Source organism: Musa acuminata, chromosome BXJ1-7, assembly GCF_036884655.1.
Source record: "Musa acuminata AAA Group cultivar baxijiao chromosome BXJ1-7, Cavendish_Baxijiao_AAA, whole genome shotgun sequence".
Classification (NCBI taxonomy): domain Eukaryota; kingdom Viridiplantae; phylum Streptophyta; class Magnoliopsida; order Zingiberales; family Musaceae; genus Musa; species Musa acuminata.
The window spans coordinates 40,766,362-40,783,386 of NC_088333.1; the positions used below are offsets into that span (position 1 = coordinate 40,766,362).

Genomic DNA, 17,025 nt, shown 5'->3' on the forward strand with positions numbered 1-17,025 from the left:
CTACGGAGGTGCTGGAGCCACTTGTTGAGTGGTAGGATTAGGGCGATGGTCTATATCATCCATATTAACAACTGCACTTATTGAGTTAGGTTCAAGAAGACTTTGACTTTGACAAGTATATAAGTAAGGTCATCACTAGATGATATAAGTTTGGATCATTGAATAAATGTCAATACTATATCGAAGTCTATGTTGAGATTTGGGAACATCAACCGTTATCCCCCGTGCATGAAATGTGCTGTGGATCAGGGGTAGAGTGTCATCGTTTAAGTGCTTGTTGAGTGGGTTGACAGGCTGATAAGATTTATTTGATGTGAGTCCTCCTTCTAACATCAAAATATTATGGGATAATTCGATGACACCTATGTTAGTCCAACATGATTCAGATCTGTAAGTGCAATAAGGATAAGATTGTCATCAAGGTACCTCTAAAACTCTCTCGAGAGGTAAATCTACTCACGTACTTCATGAATGACCTATACGAAGACTAACCTGTCCGATCTTTTACCTGTCCAAAAGATAACTTTGTACAAAAGAATAACCCATAATATATTTCGTTTGTTTTGGACTGACGTCCACATAGTCAGACCATTACGCGGGTCTTATCATCTTCTTACCAACTACGGCTATGTGTTAAGCTATCATTAGCCGAGAAGATTTCCCTATCAAGATGAATCTTAAGCACATTCTCTTAGACATTAATCTGAGATTACGTTACTTACTCACCATGCACAGAGAGAGAGAGAGAGAGAGAGAGAGAGAGAGAGAGAGAGAGAGAGAGCCTGGTTTCGAAGAATGGCAATAGGAATCATGGACTGAGACAGCAACTCAGTGGTTTCCCACGAGAAAACCGAAGCTGCTTCTTCAGCCTGTCAGCATCAGACCACCCATCGATCACGACCGACTCTGATGACAGATTCGTCGATAATGATCATGATGTCGTACCGACAACTTCAAGTAATCCTTTCGCAGATGCTAATGGCAGCGGCGAAGCGATGGCCGATAGAGATCAACCTATAACCAGCAACACAACCTCATCGTCCTTGCCCAAGATCTTGGAGATCAGCAGCTTTCAGACGTCGAAAGAGAAGACATAGTTATACAGCTTTCAGAGATCGATGCAACACTTACATGATATACGAACACTAAACCTATTACATCAGACTCAGAGATCAGCACCTGCTCACTACTTTCCTATCACCCCGGGATTGATTGCATAGTAGAAGAAAGAGTTAATGATCGTTAAAGAGCTCGTGTACCATCTCAGCATCATGAGCTATCAAAGAACGAAAGAAAATGTTCTGCTTGACTTTGACCAGCGCCCGCATCATAATCTGCGATCGCCATGTCGGAAGAAGTTGACTCGTTGATCTGCGATGAGAGCAACTTGTCCAAAACCTTCCAATCTATCAGCTGGCCGTCGCAGTTGCTTCTTCTCTTGTTAGCACCGTGCTCGTCACCATGTTGGACCGTCCATTCCTTCGTGGATAAGCTTGGACTGTCCATCTGTGGAATGTCAAACGCATGTTCTATGCCCCTCACGTAAGAATCCATGAGGAAGGCAGGCCTGGAAAAGTTCACCGGAGAGCGAGGTCCATCGATGGTGTAGCATGGCCTCGGACTAGGGCTTGGCTTTTGGAACGCTCTACAGACGACCCATCCTTCTTCCTGCACCTCAAGTTCAGTACGGCATGCATGCGAGGGTTGGGCTGAGTTCTTACACGGAGTTGACTTGCCTGAGGAGGTCCGTGTTGACTCGTCTGAAGACGGTACTCATGCATGATCCAATCGGTCTTCCTCCCGTTCGGGGCTCGTCCCTCGTAGAACACCAGAGTCTTCCTCATCCCTATGATTCGAGAGCTGGAAAGAACGGGCTTGTCGCGCCCCGTTGCTTTCCAGAATCCGGCAGCGGTGGCTCTGTTGGTGCGAGTTCCGCTGGGGTACTTCCTGTCCTTGAAGCTGAAGAAGTACCATTCGGTTTGCTCTTCATGGCCATACTTGCACCGATCTATCCACCAAGAACAGCAAGCATTAGTAGTACAGAGTAGATCGATGGTAAGAATCTTACCGTAACGACGACTAGCCTTGGAGATCCCATGGCTCCATTCGATAGAGATCGACATCCCGAATGACGTCCGGATCGATCTTCTGGCAGGCCACCTTTCTTGCAAGATAGTATCCGACGAGCTCTGCCTCCGTGGGGTGGAATCTGAAACCAGGTGGCACACAAGAATATTCCACCACCTCCATTGCCGATTCAGCTGTAAACCCTAACACGCACCCACGAGTCGTTCATGCATAGAGGAAGAAGATGGAAGAGAAGGCACTACATACATATATCAGCTATCATGTAATGCAGCTTATTGTGATGTTTGATAGCGATCTTCTTCTTCTTCTCCTCTTTGGAGCAAACGATGTCAACAACAACAACAACAACAACAACTGCTACTACGACAGAAAGCAGACGATAAAATTGACTTTTTTGAGGATGAAGCATGCCTGCCCTGTGTTGCTTTGAGTGCACTACATGGTTGGGTAGCTTTCAGCATCCACCACGCCCCCACAAACAAACAATCTTAAAGGCCGAAGGCACTAACGACGGCTAAAACTTTACAGTGACAATCCGCCGCAAAATCGACCGCTTACCCACTCACGTATGCTACACTTCTTCTCGCTACACACACGCATGCATGTAAAGCTTGTGAATGAGGAGAAAAGGATGAAGGGAACTAAAACCATAGCATCCATCCATCGAATGCTCTACGCATCTAAGAATAGAACCACTAGCTAGCCAGTTTGTACTTGCATATATATATATATATATATATATATATGCCTTCCATTGCACTCATGCATGCTACTTGACCTAGCAATAGAGGAGAGAGAATGAATCTATCTTCAGTCTTCTTACCCATGGAGGAGTTCATCTGGCAATTCATTATCGAGTTGCTTCCAGAGAGAGAGAGAGAGAGGAGAATAGAGTAAGATGGTAGAGGCAGCAGAGGGTTTTATACTGGTGGGAAGGAGCTGGAAGGACATAAATAAATGAAGGAATTACTGTAGAGAGAGAGAGAGAGAGAGAGAGAGAGAGAGAGAGAGAGAGAGTAGTCATCGATTGCGCGTGGGGTGGGCAAAGGGGAACGGAAAGCATGGAAAGGGATAGAGGAAGTCGATTTGGGCGGCGGGGAGTGACAATAAGAAATCCTCACTCCACCACCACCACCACCACCAGCAACTCCAGCTCCCCCTCTCCCCTTGTGTTGGTAGCCTCCTTTACCGCCCTTGTATTGTGCTGCAAGACTTTCTTCTTGGAATAGACGTTAGATTCTGAATGCCACTTCTTCCTGTCCAAGAAATATCATGTGGTGGTCTTCCTCTCGCACCACAAATTAAGCCAATCATCTGTGTTCATTTCCGAGAAAGAAGCTTCCATTAACAAGAACTAAAGATTGTATATAATTCGGTAGTCTGGTAATGAAGAAGTATGACATCATGAATGGTATTGCCATCTATCTCTATAAATCCAAGACTTGGAACGCAAGAAATACCATGACGACAAAGAAAAGCTAAACCCTTGTCGTTCAAGATGAAAGCACAGAAGACTTATGTGGGGAATGTGTCCCAAGAACAGCCATCTGAGTACCAAATGGCAGCTAGTTTAATCTGTGCATATTATTCCAGTGGCCTGCACTGCTTTTGATGGTGCTTGCTAGTACCATATTAGAACCAACAAAGGGAATCACAAGTGGAAATGCGTGCTCTATCCTTCTTAACTCGAGTTAGTCTCACATCCATCGTTCTTCAACAGTACCTGGTGGCCATTTGGTTACTTGATGAAGGGGTTTCTCATGCTCTACCTATGTATAATTCATTGTATACCACACCTTCACTTTGTTCGGGAGGAAGGATGATCCAGAAAGATGACCCATCGTTATGCTCCGAGATCTTCACCGTTGGTAGCTTCGGAAACATGGACTTTTCCTTCTCCCCTTAATTCTGGAATCGAAGGGTCTCACCTTCTTCTTTTCGAAGTGACATCACATCTGTAACGTATGCAGCTTGTCCTCATGTTTAGAGAGAGTCGGATTAAGATGCTAATGGTTCATGAAAGAAGGTTCTTTTCTTTTGTGGCTAAGTGGATGATGACCAGAACTGCTGGATGCTAACAAGAGATCAGTGAGGGAGACACAAGCAAGTAGTATATTGGGCATGAGGATGCCTTTCCGTGGCCGAGGCGTGACAAAAGTGATTCGTTCCAAGTTAATAGAGCCGATTTCCTGTGACACGCTTGCGCTTGTTCTTGGACAAAGCAACCTCCTTGGACTTGGACACCCACGGGCGGCCAGTCTCCCTCTTTATGTGTCTCGTCATACTTTGCTTGCTTGTAATGCCTTTCTAACATAACTATATTATGTCTTGCCTCTCTCTCTCTCTATCTGTGTGTGTGAGAACACAAGCTTTCACTTTGGCATGAGGGATCTTATAATCTTGGATGGTTAAGACAGTTAGGCAAGGCCATGCTTGTTGCTTGCGTCACTTGGATACTGTTGATTGCTTGTTGGTGGAGTTGAGACTGAAATGAAGACTACATGAAGACTTTTGTTGAAAATATAAGACTCAGTAGCCCAAAGACTTTGTTGTGGAGAAACTAATCACAGAGGTCTCTCTCTCTCTCTCTCTGTGTCTTAGAACACAAAGCTCTCAGTCTTGAGACTTGACTAGCAAGCAGATAAGGACATGTCTCCTCCCACAAGTGGTAGCCTTTCACTTTGGCATGAGGTATGATTGAACTCTACTTTGGCTCATGAGCTAAAAGCCTTGAAGGGTGAGGATAATTAGACAAAGCCGTGTGAGTTGCTTGTGATGTGGCTGGATTTGAAGCATCACTTAAATACTAGTTGGTGGTGGAGTTGAGACTGAAGTGAAGAGTACCAACTGTTCCAACAACATGAAAACCTCTTAATGAGTCCAAAGAATATGTTATTGAGAAGCTAATCACAGAGGACTCCTACTTCTTCCCTTCTCTTGGCTTGGCTACTGTTGCAAGACAAAGGAGTGAGACCAAGCTAATAATCTAACCCACTTTCCAAGTACCAAAAAAGCTTAACCCATCACTCCCCATGGGCTTATTATTTTGATCTGATGACCTGAACATGGTGGTCTCCTTCTGTTTGTCATCATTGGAAATGGATGACTAGTTGGGACCAGTGTGGCACTACTAATTTTTGGTATGTGTCTGACATGTGGCAGCCTTCATCATTGGGTGCAATGTATGAAGATTGCCTTCAGAAAAATAATCCAGCCTGTTGCTGCCAATGTTGATCAGACATGCTGTTCTCAGAGAGAGAGAGAGAGAGAGAGAGAGAGAGAGAGAGATCTAATAACCAGTTGCAGAAGTTATGGTGCATGATTTAACTAGCTTTTCTTTTCCTGCAATTTTGTGGAAAAAGGAGCCATTGTAGTTCATGTTCTGATCCTCTACCTGTAACCTGAAATCTGTAATCCATCAATGTATGATCACCATCATGTTTGCTTGTGACTTTTCTCTGTTGTTGCTCCATTATTTTGCACTCTCATGTTTATAGCATGCCTCACATAAATAGTGTTGGCATGTATAGCATGGAAGAAAATTGACATTCTAAATCAAAATTGAAGTGCTCTCTTTCCTTCACAAATCTACTTTGGTAGCCTTACTTCACTTGGTTAGGAAAAATAATGATTCATGTCAACTCCATTTACTGGTAACCATAATATTTTGTGTCAGCAATTTCTTGGGGAAGTCGAGCTCTTTATGATAGTATTTTCAAGACAACATATGAGCTGATATGAACCGAGCAGGTGATAACCGAATGCTGCAGAAAAGAATGAGAAATGTTCTTACAACATAATTCTTCTCTGTAAAGATTCTTAACAAGTCCATGAGTTTGATCTCTTGATTAGAGGCTTCATCGCCTTGTCCTCTTCAAGAGAGACCATCCCCAGATGTGATGGATCTTCCAGCATCATCTTAGCCACCAAATAACCTGCAATCGACCATGTCTGGAACTTCCTTGCCTGTTTTCCTATGTACCTCCCCAGCTTGCCATCGTAGTATTCCGGCCAGCCGTCTTTCAAGAGCCGGTTCTCCGCAAGCTCAATCGCTCGACGGGCAATCTGCGGTCGACCAGTCTTGATACAGGCTGCAGTGAGCAGCCAAAGAAGCACTGCGGTGACAGCAAAAGAAAGGAGGAAGAGTTGTCTCGTGGTTAGAGACCTTTGTGCATGTCGATAGTCAACATCTAGAATAATTAAACACTAACAAGGTGGAAAAGAAAGAAAGCACAGTGATGATGAGCACAAAATAGCATCGATATCTGAAATAACCTGAAGCGGCAAAGTTTGTGTAATGAAATCTCTAAGGCATCAGATTCTTTTGATTCATCATCCCCATAAAAAAAAAAAAAAAAAAAGGCGTCAAAGGCCCCAAGTTGACTAACCTGGCCAAGATCCTCCATTGTGGTAGCTCCATCTTGTATTCTTAGGATCACAACCGGTGACGATTCGCCACTCATGGTTCTCAATGGCAGGATATGTTATTTTTAAAGGCATTTCTCCAACCAGTTCCTCCCAACGCTCTTCGATGAGATCCATAATAGCCATAGACTGCTCCGGGGTAGCAAGAGATGACAAAATGGCGACAAGGTTTCCCAATGCGAACCAGCGGAAGTCCATCCTTGCTGGACTGACATTCCCAATAAAATAACCTCCTCGCGTAGGCATGAAATCAAACACCCAATCTGGAATTGAGTCTGGGATCACATTGAACTTGTTGACAGCTGTGTGAGAATACTCCTCTGTTTTATAGCGATATATGTCATTTAATTGCTGAAAATCAAGCCAAAAGTAACTTCTCATGTGGTAACTTAGTGCATGCAAACGTTTCACGATTCTTTCTACAAATTCCTTCCCTTCCGCATCATGTTTAAGCATTGGCAGAGCACACCTCAAAGCCATAAAGAAAAGTGCCTGAATTTCGATAGGATAACCATATATACCCTGAAAATAAAGTACGTGACAGAACACATATAAGTGAATCGGAACAAATAGGAATATGTTTGTGAATAATATATACAAATTCATACAAAGTTTAAACATGTGGGACATCGTGACCAAGTCCAAAACCATATGGTATGTTTAGAAAAGTACTAAATAAACGCTTGTTTGGGTGCATAACAACTTACGAGTCCATCTAAAGAATCTTTGCTCATACCCCTTAAGTTCATGCCAGGCCTAAATATATGGCAAAAACCCTTTCTTAATAAACCATATGACATGACAAGACAGTGGTTGCTCCATCTGATATGTGCTCCCGGATTGTCCTACGAACAGGCCTTGCCTACTAGGACCACTAGTTTTCACAAAGTTGTTTTCTTAGGTTAGTGCTGATACAATATATGTCATGATTCCAGACTGTAAAAAATACAGGTTTTAGGCCAAAAAGACCTTCGAGTTCTTAATGATGGACAATGACTCACCATTTGCGAGGGGTCTTAGAAAGTAACTTGGTCATGCTATCATGTGTTTATGATCAAGTGCTGATGTGGCCCTGTTAACCGTCATGCTTATGACCAGCTAGAAGAATCAAGTGGGGTATGTTATGGTCTTTAGTTCATACAAAACTACTTTTTTAGCCAAAATCAGTTGCATGTTACATTTGTTTCTATTGACAAAATGAATATCCTATAGTAAAGTCCAGTAAGGAGATATTCCTGTTTTAACTTCAAGAAGAAAACTTTGGTGTGAACAGGAAAAATAATAGAGATCTTAGCAGTCAAAAGCAGAAAAGGACAGCAAAGGATCTGAAGGAAACAAAAAAACGGAACATTTTAGGAGAAGGATAAAAGGTTCAGAATAGTAAAATAGTGATCGAAGCATACGATATCTGAACAGATGACTGCATTGAAGAAAAATGCTTATGGTCTTACCATTCGTCGATCAATCATTGAACAACCATCAGCACATAGGAGCGTCGGAAATGTGTCAAAACCTTCTGATAGGCATAAAGCTAATATAAGCCGCATTCCCTTTTGGCATTCATGTGTTTCTGCAAGAGATAAGTCTCCAGTTGACTTTGTATAGGCACGGAGAAGTATAATCCACCAGAACCCAGAGTCAACAGGTGCAACTCTTCCAATTGCGCTTTCACCAAAATCTGCAATCAGTGTATCTGTTTTTCGACCAGCATCATGGAGCACTTTGAAGCTCGCTGGCATGACACCTTCACCAAGCGTGAAACGGTCTATCTTCTTTTCCCACCCTTGAAGATGGAGGGTTTTCAGGAGAAAGTTTTTAACTATCTCCGGTTCCCCATTCATTAAAAAAGCGAGTGCACTCGGTACAAAATCACGAACAAACACCTATATAGAAGTAAATCAGTGATCAGCTTGCGACACCAGTAGTGATCTTATCAAGCATGCATTTTGAAATATTTTCCCCTTGCTATATTGCCATAAACACATCCTTCAGAGCGAGCCATCAGAAGATAGGATGAAGCAGCAAAGTGAGCAGCTGCACGGTGCATCACATCATTAAGAAAATTTACATAACTAAAAAGGTGGGTAGCAGTGTTATCTCCGTGGCATCATAATAGGTTGAATGCACTGAAAGATCAAAAGTAAGTACTTGGATTTGCAGAGTGACCCTTCAGGCATGCATGATAAATCACAACACCATTAAATCTATAGAAAAACATGGCAATCCAACCAGCAAAACACTAGAGAAAGGAGGAGGGTGCATTCTAGTATAATGTCATCGAGCATAATCCAAATGGTTTTGGATATCTACAGTACGTTACTAATGAAACACCAAACACAGCAGAATTAACTGAAGAAAAAGATCCACTCATACAATACAAACTCTATAACTACCTGATCATAGTTGAGGATCTCCTCCGACCCGTGATCATTGGCAGCGATCGTCCCCACCGGTTGCCCTCTGAAGTGCACCAACGATCTCCGGAGCGAATCCCATGCCTCGGCAACCATCGGATGCGGCTCGAAGGAGTTCCGAGCGGTCGAAGGCGTGTCAAATCCAGACCTATACCCTGCAGGCGAATATATACTGTCATAGCCCTCGAGGGCTCTGACATTGATCGAGAGCTCGCTCAAGGACCTCTCATCGAACGATCTCTGCCGCTCAATGTTGAGCTTCGGCTTGTTGAGGAGCCGTGATAGGCTAAGGTCGTCGATCTCCACCGAAGAGCTTGCCTCCCTGGGCCCGTCCATACTCAAGACCGATCTGCATCAGTTCCCAAAAAACATACTACTTTCACGAATCTAACCCAGCCCACTATCCAAAGAACAAGAACCAGTCGTTCCTAGTACAAGATCCAGTCCTTCCTAGTACAAGATCACAAAATCCAGAGGAGTAAAATCCAAACAAAAAAAAAAGCAGAAAAAGAACAGACAAATTTCTCCGAGAAGTAGAGAGGGACAGACCTCGAAAGGAGGAAGGGGCGACTCTCTGTCTCTCTCGACAGATCGCTCGGAAGAGATGGAGATCGGAGGCGGCCACAGGGCTTGAGGGGGAAAGAAGAGGGGAAAAAGCGAGCAATTGCCAAGGGCTGATATTTAAGGGCCGACAACGGGATCACAAGCTTGCGCCGTTAACCTGAAGTAGCCGGTAACATAACACGGAGACCCACCGCCGGCGCCAGTGTTGCATATTATGGCACACATAACGGAGGTAGATCTACCAACGGCAGAAGTGCATGTAAGGCTTCCCATGTCCGAGTTCTCGGGTAGGTTGTCGACTTCATTCGTACGGACATACAGGGGTATAAAAGGAATCAATTCTTTACGTACTCACCCACCGACGAACCCGCCATGTTATCGGTGGCTGATATGGCCCCTGCATGGCGGGTCTCCTCCTCCTCCACCGGTGCAGTAGGTAGGTTAGAATGGCAGGCCGATTGGTGTGCAACGGACGGGCGAGTCGACGGCTCACCAGTCCTCACCGTTCATTCGGTGTAATCCGCACTCGAAGCCCCCAAAAAGAAGGGCAGGAAAAAAAAAAGGGCGGACAGCTTGGAACAGCTTATGATGGGTTGCAGGTGGCGGACGAAGGGAAGGTTTCAGTGAGTTGGGTTTGTTTATCCCGGCAGGCACAACCGAGTCTTTGACTGAACGCCGGCTGCACACGTTTGTTGCATGCCACAGTATACATCCAAGGGAAGGCAGAGTGGATACATGACAGCAGTGTCGAGCACAGTGATCCCATAGACTCAGACTGGACCATCTGGTTTGAACTAGTCGATGGACGGACTTGTAAATGCTAGCCCAACCATATCCAAGTTTTGCGATCCTTGCGCTGTTAAACACAGGTACCAAGCAGTATTGTATATCAAACTGGTAAGTTAATGAAAGCAGATAAGGGAAGGAGAATTCATTCCATGCATTTTTAAGAGTTGAGAGTTACCAAAGATGGCCATGGATGCTGAAGGCGACTGTGGCTTAGAATGTCTACTATGGTGAGTCTTCATATTAGAATGGCAGGCAGGGGCACTTACTCTCTGTGCCCAGTAAGTGTTGTACTCCTGTGGAAGCAAGTCAAGAATCATAAATCAGGTCATCTTTAGAATCTTGTGCCTTGTTATGATCACTTGTCATATGACAATATTCCTGAGCATCCAGATGACCTAACCTCTAGATTTGATGATAAAACTGTGTGCAGATCTTGTGCACTTTTCTAAGATCTCTTGACACCTGACAGTGTGCTCCAGCACTCAGATAGCCTCCAGATACTGTTCAGTGTATTTCTTGTGCAATTAATGATGAAACTTGTGGACTTACTGATCTTTCCTTCACCATCCACTGGTGTTATCCATCTGCAGACCACAGAATGGGAGAGAGGATTAGATGCAAAAATCAACAACAAGATGGGTTTCAAATTATAACCACTAGAAAATTATACACTGCAACCACTAGGAAATTATGTAGAATCATATGGGTAGTAAAATAGAACTTGATAAGAGAAAAGATGATGACAGAGCAAATAAGCACATTGCACTGCACTAACATGAACTTGTAACACCGTATATGATATATGAGACTTGTAAGAAATGAGGATGCTGCAGACAGCTTCAGCTACAAGTTTTGGCTCAGCTTTGAATGTGGTGTTTGAAGTCATAAAAATCTGACTGAATTTTAATGAAACTCAGCTTGTCTGTCTGAATTTTAATGATTGACTGCTGACATATCCCAGTGCTAAAAGGCTGAACATGGCAATGGATTTTAATCCTGGTGAATAAATCCAAGGCAACTATTCCAGAGTGGTCATTGGTTCACAAGTATGTTTGGTCTCACAATACCTACATCATAGTTTGCATCAGCAGCTTCTTCCACATTTATGTGGTCCCTCTTGGCAATAACAGCTTTGATAAAAAGCCAGACTGTCCTAAAAATCTAAAAAACAAGTTAGCTGCCAGATAACATGATAGTTGCTGATAACATTGTCAAGCCACTCAATCTGAAACAACTTCAACCCGTTAAAAAAACACCCGACACTACAAACAAAAGAATAGAAGCTGTTTAAAGAAGAGGTATCACAGGAAAACATGATGAACTGTATGAAAAATTTACATGACATGCAAAAATGCAAAGTGAGCTACTAGCCAGATTAGAATTGTACACAAATATCTGAGACAAATTACTTTGCTGAAATGAAGTACATCTTTTGACACTTTCTAGATAAAACTTGCTAGAGAATTCCATCAGATGCATATATTGACCAGAGCATTCAAGAACCTCCGTGGCGGTAAAGAAGTACTGAACGGTAGACAGTAGCAAGATGGAGGAAAACAATCAGCAAAATGATGAGATCATCCAGAAAACCAACAAATCCAAATACTCCTGTACCAAGAGTGTCAATACTAATTGTTAAAACATGATATAAGATCAGTAACTACAAAAATACTGCAAGTACAAATATCCACAAGAATCATGGAGATGTGGTATTACCTTCTGGGATAATGTCCACGGGACTCAGCACATATATTGCAGTTAGAGCCATCTGGAAAATTTAAATCTCAATATACTTTAGTAAATGTGCAAAATAAATCAAAATGGGTATCCTAGAAACTAGAAAGTACCTAAGCGAGCATGGGTACTGCACATAGGCTTACAGTACACGTTGCATTAACATGTTGTCAACTGCTTTATAATTGGTTTACAATTTTGCAGAAATCAAATTCTAAGCCTCATTGCATAATCTTTTAAAAATTCTTTGCAGGGACTATCTGATTCTGCTTCTGGACACGTAGACCTATTCCATGGTCATAAAAATTTTGGTGTCCACTAAACAATTTGATGTACACCTAAACAGTAGCACATTCTGTCCAAATAACTCCGAGAATAGGAATGCAGATCCAGATTATGCCACTAATGCATATCCAGATTATGCCACTAATGCATATGCTTCCTTTTCCTCATTGTTATCAATTCTTTGTCATGAATATTTTTATTGTTGTGATAAAACAGGTCGGCCATGTTAATATTACATTAATACCTTAAACATCTATCCTCTCTTGTTGTTGATCACATCAATTGGTCACTTATCACTATAACTTCAAATTACCTAATTATACTTTGATCTTGATAAAATTTTCTATTTTGATACCTGATAACATACATTCATGAACAAAGACTTTTTTCAATATTCAGTATGATGTGTGTTTCCGGGCACTTGTGTGACAGCACACACTTATGTGCTGTGTGGTAAATTGATTGACCGCCTATCATGGCTACTTCTTAGAACATTATCATGACAATGACCAGATAACAATATTTCATAATCTGTGATTCTGTTCACAATAATTATTCAAATATTTGGAAGTCCTTTCTCATAAACATTTAAAACTAAAGATTATCATCGCTATGGAAAAAAGTTCTGGGCCCCACATTAGATTTGTTTAGCAGAATTAAATCTCAATACTGCTCAACATTGTTGGCATTTCAGTGACTAGACGGGCTAGCAAGTCCATAACTACCAAGGATATATATTTTTTACCTTTGTTGCATTTTAACACATCAAGAAAAAGAGGATTGCAAACCTTAGAGGTAGGTTAAATCCCTAAAAGATTCTAGCCTAAATATTATATCAAATACATTACAGAATTATATGATATATTCATAGAGTTGATTCCAGGATAACTTGGCTCTGGTGATCTTAATGTGACCTTAAAGGATTTTGAGTATTTTAACAAATTAAAAACAATGTGGATGCAACTACTTCCATTCTACCTTGCTCTTTGTTAAAAACTCCTGAACAAAAGCAAAAGTTATTTTGTATTCCAGTCCAGACAAGCATCATTCAAGTACTTTTGTTACATAAGAATCCCAACCTAATATCGAGCTTATGATAATCATATATAAGAGTAACAATAAACCTATATATGTTACTAGATCAACAATTACCAATCAAAATAACAAAATTTGTCTGGAAATGTTGATATGCCACTGAAGAATCAAAGTTCCATATACATCAAGAACTTTTCACTTAAATAAAACAAAAAGAAAAAGACAGGATCTAGCTTTTGTTGCATATGGTAAAAAAGGTAAATGTATGATGTAGCAATTTAAGAAGAAACAAATAGATTAGGTAGAAACACAAAATCTTGACCATGATAATGCAAGAAATATATTTATTGAAGTTTGAAAATGAATATCTAAGACTGCTCCCTTGTACTAATTACGAATTAAATTATATATTGAAAACATATAACAACCTTATATGCACATTTCGTCTGAGTTATCTGTTACTTACAGCAAGAATCACTCGTACTCTGAGGACGAAGGGCAGTGACCTTTGTGGATCCATCATTTCTCTTAACAGTCTTCGGATGAAGAATGGAAGGTCCCTCAACCTCTGTGATGCCAAAATAGTTAATCCTTTAACAAATTGGCTTTCGATTTAGGTATCAGTTCAATATCAAAGGATTGATATTTGACTACATATTTCTGTCTGATATGCCTCTCAATATTACATATAGTAGATGTATTGGAAAGTTCTCTTCCTAACTAGAATTTCTTTTGTTGCATTTGACAATTTTTATTCTTTACAAAAATAAAATAAAATGAAACAAAAAATTCACTTTAGTATTTTTAAATGAATATTCTGCATTGTTATTGTTAAATACTCATCTAGTCACGTCATCTAGATGAACATTTGCCTTTTCGTTTGAGATGGGAAAATTTTGATAGGCAGGGAATGGTTTTCTTATCCTTTGAAGAAATGAACAAGATATATATGTGATGGGAAATTCACCTGTACAAGGCTGGATGAGCCTCCACCAAAATTTCGGTTGTATTTCTCAATGTTTTCAAGAACTCGACTAGCTTCTGGGTCCTGGCGCTCTTGTACAGCAGCATCAGTAGGTATTAACAAAGTTATGAAACGACGGCAAATGGGACACTTGCATGGTTGAAGGGCAGATCCATGATGCCACACACGCAGAATACAATGGCCTGAGAATACAAAGTTGATAGTCTCAAAACATATTATAACTAATTAATCAACAAACATACTGAGACAATAATGACCTCCTGACTCTACAATTAAAACTTGACTTAGGACCAATAATACCTACCATCTCTGGGATATTTGAGGTAAATGATAATGCTAATCTTCAAAGCTATAAGCTAGATGCATAATCTAAGCAAATTTAAAATCACTTCTGAGATCAAGAATCTAAACATATGTCCACTAATTGCCATTGGAAAATGTCTTTTATTCTACCTCACTAATTCATGTAGGAGATCTCTCTGGGAAACCATAGTAGATTAAGCGATAGAGCAACTAGCATGCTCATTACAGAAGCATGTATAGAACTCAAAAATCACCATCACTTTATGAGAAAGCATAAAGAAAGAATGAACAGCGAGAACAATCTGCACAGGCTGTGAATGACAACATATGACCTCTCAAAGTGTAGAAGAACTAACCAGTGTCAAGCAAAAGTCTTGAAGATACTGAAGATGAGCATTTTACGAGATTATTATGTGTCCCTAGCCAACAAATAAAGTTGGCATTGTGAAAAAGCTCCAAAACGTCACAAAAGAAAGGTAAAAAAAGAAGAAGAAAATGTACATTATAGTGTGACATGATAATAAATAGGTTTTAATACACTACTGCTACATGACTGAGCCATCGTGAGATGTTTTTTTATCTAATATAAAAATGTTGCTCAGCTGGTTTTGGGAGCAATGATTAGGAAACAAAAATGTTGTGATTCAAAAGAGGAAACAAAAACTATAAGAGTTACATGAAAGATCTACTTTTGAGTCCTTATCTTTCATGGATCAACATAATAGCCATATAAACTTTCATACTGTATGTAATCTAGTAATGATGTTATTTTAATTGATGAGAGTTTAGTTGAGATTTAAGTCTTAACTTGATCGATGGAGATAAATGATAGAAACCAAGAGTTTTAGGTTTAATAAGACTATGATCAAATATATGGTATATTACTTAAGCAAGGCCAAGAAAAGAATCCAGAGTACAGTTGAAATGTTATGTGCATAAGAAAGCATTCAACTATCATAAATAAACTTGCATTACTTGCTCGTAGAAAACATCACAAATCTTGATGGCAGATTCCATTATTCAATTAGTCAACCTTCCAAATATTCTTGTATACAAATTTATGTTATGGAAGATAAAATGTTCTTCTTTATTAAACTAAACCTGACAACCATTCAGAATCCAAATTCACTCCATATTTAATAACAACTAGCCATTCAAAATGCGTTTCAAAATTATGAGATATTATCAGATCAGTTACCATGGATTCCCATGAAAATTCTTCATCCAACTGACTAAAATTACAAAAATGGTGGCATGCGACTCAACCTAAAACAATGAATAAATTGGCTCTACCACCTCAGGCCAGCGAAGAATCTCCACTTTGTGGGAAAGCTCGTCTTGTTGCAACCACACACGATTAACGACGAAGAAATAGAAATTAAAGATTCAAAACTAAACAAGAGGGACATCAAGAACAAAAAAATTAGGGTTCAAGATCTTATGAGATATTGTCAGATCAGATACCACGAATTCCCATAAAAATTCTTCAACCATCAGACTGGAATTACAAAAAACGCTGGTCAAGAATGAGAAAGCTAGTCTTGTTGCAATCGAACACAATTAACAAATGAAGAAAACGAAACTAAAGACTCAAAACCAAACAAGAAGGACGTCAAAAACAAGAAATTAAGGTTCAAGATTTTACGAGAGATTGCCAGATTAGACACCACGAGTTCCCACAAAGATTCTTCATCCGACTAAAACTACAAGAACGATGGGAATCAACGAAATCGATGAAAAAATTGGATCCACCACCTCAGGTTAGCGAAGAATGGCCAACATGCGGGAAAGCTTAGAAAACGAAACTAAACAAGAAGGTCGTCAAGAACAATAAATTAGGGTTCAAGATTGTAGAGAGAGAGGGAGGGGGTGTGTTGGGGTTAAGAGCCGTGACCGCAGAACCAGTGGGAGCAATTGGCTTGGCATGGGAGGGTGAAGCTGTCGTGGCAGATCGAGCAGAAGTCCTCCTCCGGCGGAGATTCCATTCCTTCTTTTACTTTCTCGGGCCGGGGAACGTGATGAGACGAATCAAGAAGCAGAAGAAGCGCAAAGATCAAATGACGGCATCCTCGTAACGTCGCCGGAGCCCCGCGGGCTGCACGCCTCCTGCTTGTCTTAATGCGCGCTTAAGCATCCACGGAGCCTCACATGCCAATTATCTTTTTAATAGGATTATTGTATTTTTAAAATAAAACTATAATATTTTTAATTCTGTCTTGTGAACCGATCAATGCAAAGATTTCGTATATTTTATCTAAGAATTATTTAGGATAAAATCCTAAAATCCCAAGAATTATTGTGTTTCCAATAATACTAAAATAATTATATTATAGTATTTTTTTATGTTATATCATAATATTTTTTATTCTGAAAATATTATAATATAGTGTAAAAATATATAGT

The 17,025-nt window shown here is 40.5% G+C and overlaps 3 protein-coding genes across 6 annotated transcripts; all 3 read right to left on the reverse strand.

Annotated features, from left to right (window-relative positions):
• Positions 1-1,070: 1,070 nt before the first annotated feature.
• Positions 1,071-3,017, reverse strand: LOC135585169 (NAC domain-containing protein 30-like). Of its 2 annotated transcripts, none has more exons than XM_065194033.1 (4): positions 2,912-3,017; positions 2,085-2,261; positions 1,737-2,008; positions 1,071-1,668 (listed from the first exon to the last, which is right to left on the reverse strand). In XM_065194033.1, the coding sequence occupies exons 1-4, from the start codon at positions 2,937-2,939 to the stop codon at positions 1,270-1,272; spliced, it is 876 nt and encodes a 291-aa protein (XP_065050105.1). In that variant the 5' UTR covers positions 2,940-3,017; the 3' UTR covers positions 1,071-1,269. The 2 variants fall into 2 exon arrangements, with proteins under 2 accessions (XP_065050105.1, XP_065050104.1); XM_065194032.1 differs by having other exon boundaries at positions 2,085-2,270; positions 2,912-2,965.
• A 2,686-nt stretch (positions 3,018-5,703) lies between these two features.
• On the reverse strand, positions 5,704-9,611 carry LOC135679414 (probable alkaline/neutral invertase D). Its single transcript, XM_065193152.1, has 5 exons — positions 9,477-9,611; positions 8,907-9,276; positions 7,965-8,396; positions 6,477-7,035; positions 5,704-6,203 (listed from the first exon to the last, which is right to left on the reverse strand). The coding sequence occupies exons 2-5, from the start codon at positions 9,261-9,263 to the stop codon at positions 5,908-5,910; spliced, it is 1,644 nt and encodes a 547-aa protein (XP_065049224.1). The 5' UTR covers positions 9,264-9,276; positions 9,477-9,611; the 3' UTR covers positions 5,704-5,907.
• LOC135679415 (uncharacterized) lies at positions 9,357-16,752 on the reverse strand. 3 transcript variants are annotated; one of them, XM_065193155.1, is made up of 8 exons: positions 16,517-16,752; positions 14,302-14,501; positions 13,801-13,902; positions 11,997-12,048; positions 11,690-11,888; positions 10,681-10,864; positions 10,456-10,573; positions 9,357-10,347 (listed from the first exon to the last, which is right to left on the reverse strand). In XM_065193155.1, exons 1-5 carry the CDS (start codon positions 16,605-16,607, stop codon positions 11,776-11,778), a joined length of 558 nt encoding a protein of 185 aa, XP_065049227.1. In that variant the 5' UTR covers positions 16,608-16,752; the 3' UTR covers positions 9,357-10,347; positions 10,456-10,573; positions 10,681-10,864; positions 11,690-11,775. The 3 variants fall into 3 exon arrangements, with proteins under 3 accessions (XP_065049227.1, XP_065049225.1, XP_065049226.1); XM_065193153.1 differs by lacking the exon at positions 16,517-16,752 and adding an exon at positions 14,979-15,882; XM_065193154.1 differs by lacking the exons at positions 9,357-10,347; positions 10,456-10,573; positions 10,681-10,864; positions 16,517-16,752 and adding an exon at positions 14,979-15,882 and having other exon boundaries at positions 11,507-11,888.
• Positions 16,753-17,025: the final 273 nt, after the last annotated feature.

Coding starts and splice junctions, on each gene's coding strand:
- LOC135585169 (XM_065194032.1), bottom strand. CDS start 2,939: ATGAATTGCCAGATGAACTCCTCCATGG. Junction 2,271..2,911: donor CCAGATGAACTCCTCCATGG/GTAAGAAGACTG, acceptor GGTGCGTGTTAG/GGTTTACAGCTGAATCGGCA. Junction 1,669..1,736: donor GTCAACACGGACCTCCTCAG/GCAAGTCAACTC, acceptor CTTGAGGTGCAG/GAAGAAGGATGGGTCGTCTG.
- LOC135679414 (XM_065193152.1), bottom strand. CDS start 9,263: ATGGACGGGCCCAGGGAGGCAAGCTCTTCGGTGGAGATCGACGACCTT. Junction 8,397..8,906: donor AGATCCTCAACTATGATCAG/GTAGTTATAGAG, acceptor ACTTCTATATAG/GTGTTTGTTCGTGATTTTGT. Junction 6,204..6,476: donor CAATGGAGGATCTTGGCCAG/GTTAGTCAACTT, acceptor CTGTCACCGCAG/TGCTTCTTTGGCTGCTCACT.
- LOC135679415 (XM_065193153.1), bottom strand. CDS start 15,138: ATGTCACACTATAATGTACATTTTCTTCTTCTTTTTTTACCTTTCTTT. Junction 13,903..14,301: donor GCTCATCCAGCCTTGTACAG/GTGAATTTCCCA, acceptor TTGGCATCACAG/AGGTTGAGGGACCTTCCATT. Junction 12,049..13,800: donor GAGTACGAGTGATTCTTGCT/GTAAGTAACAGA, acceptor TAAATTTTCCAG/ATGGCTCTAACTGCAATATA.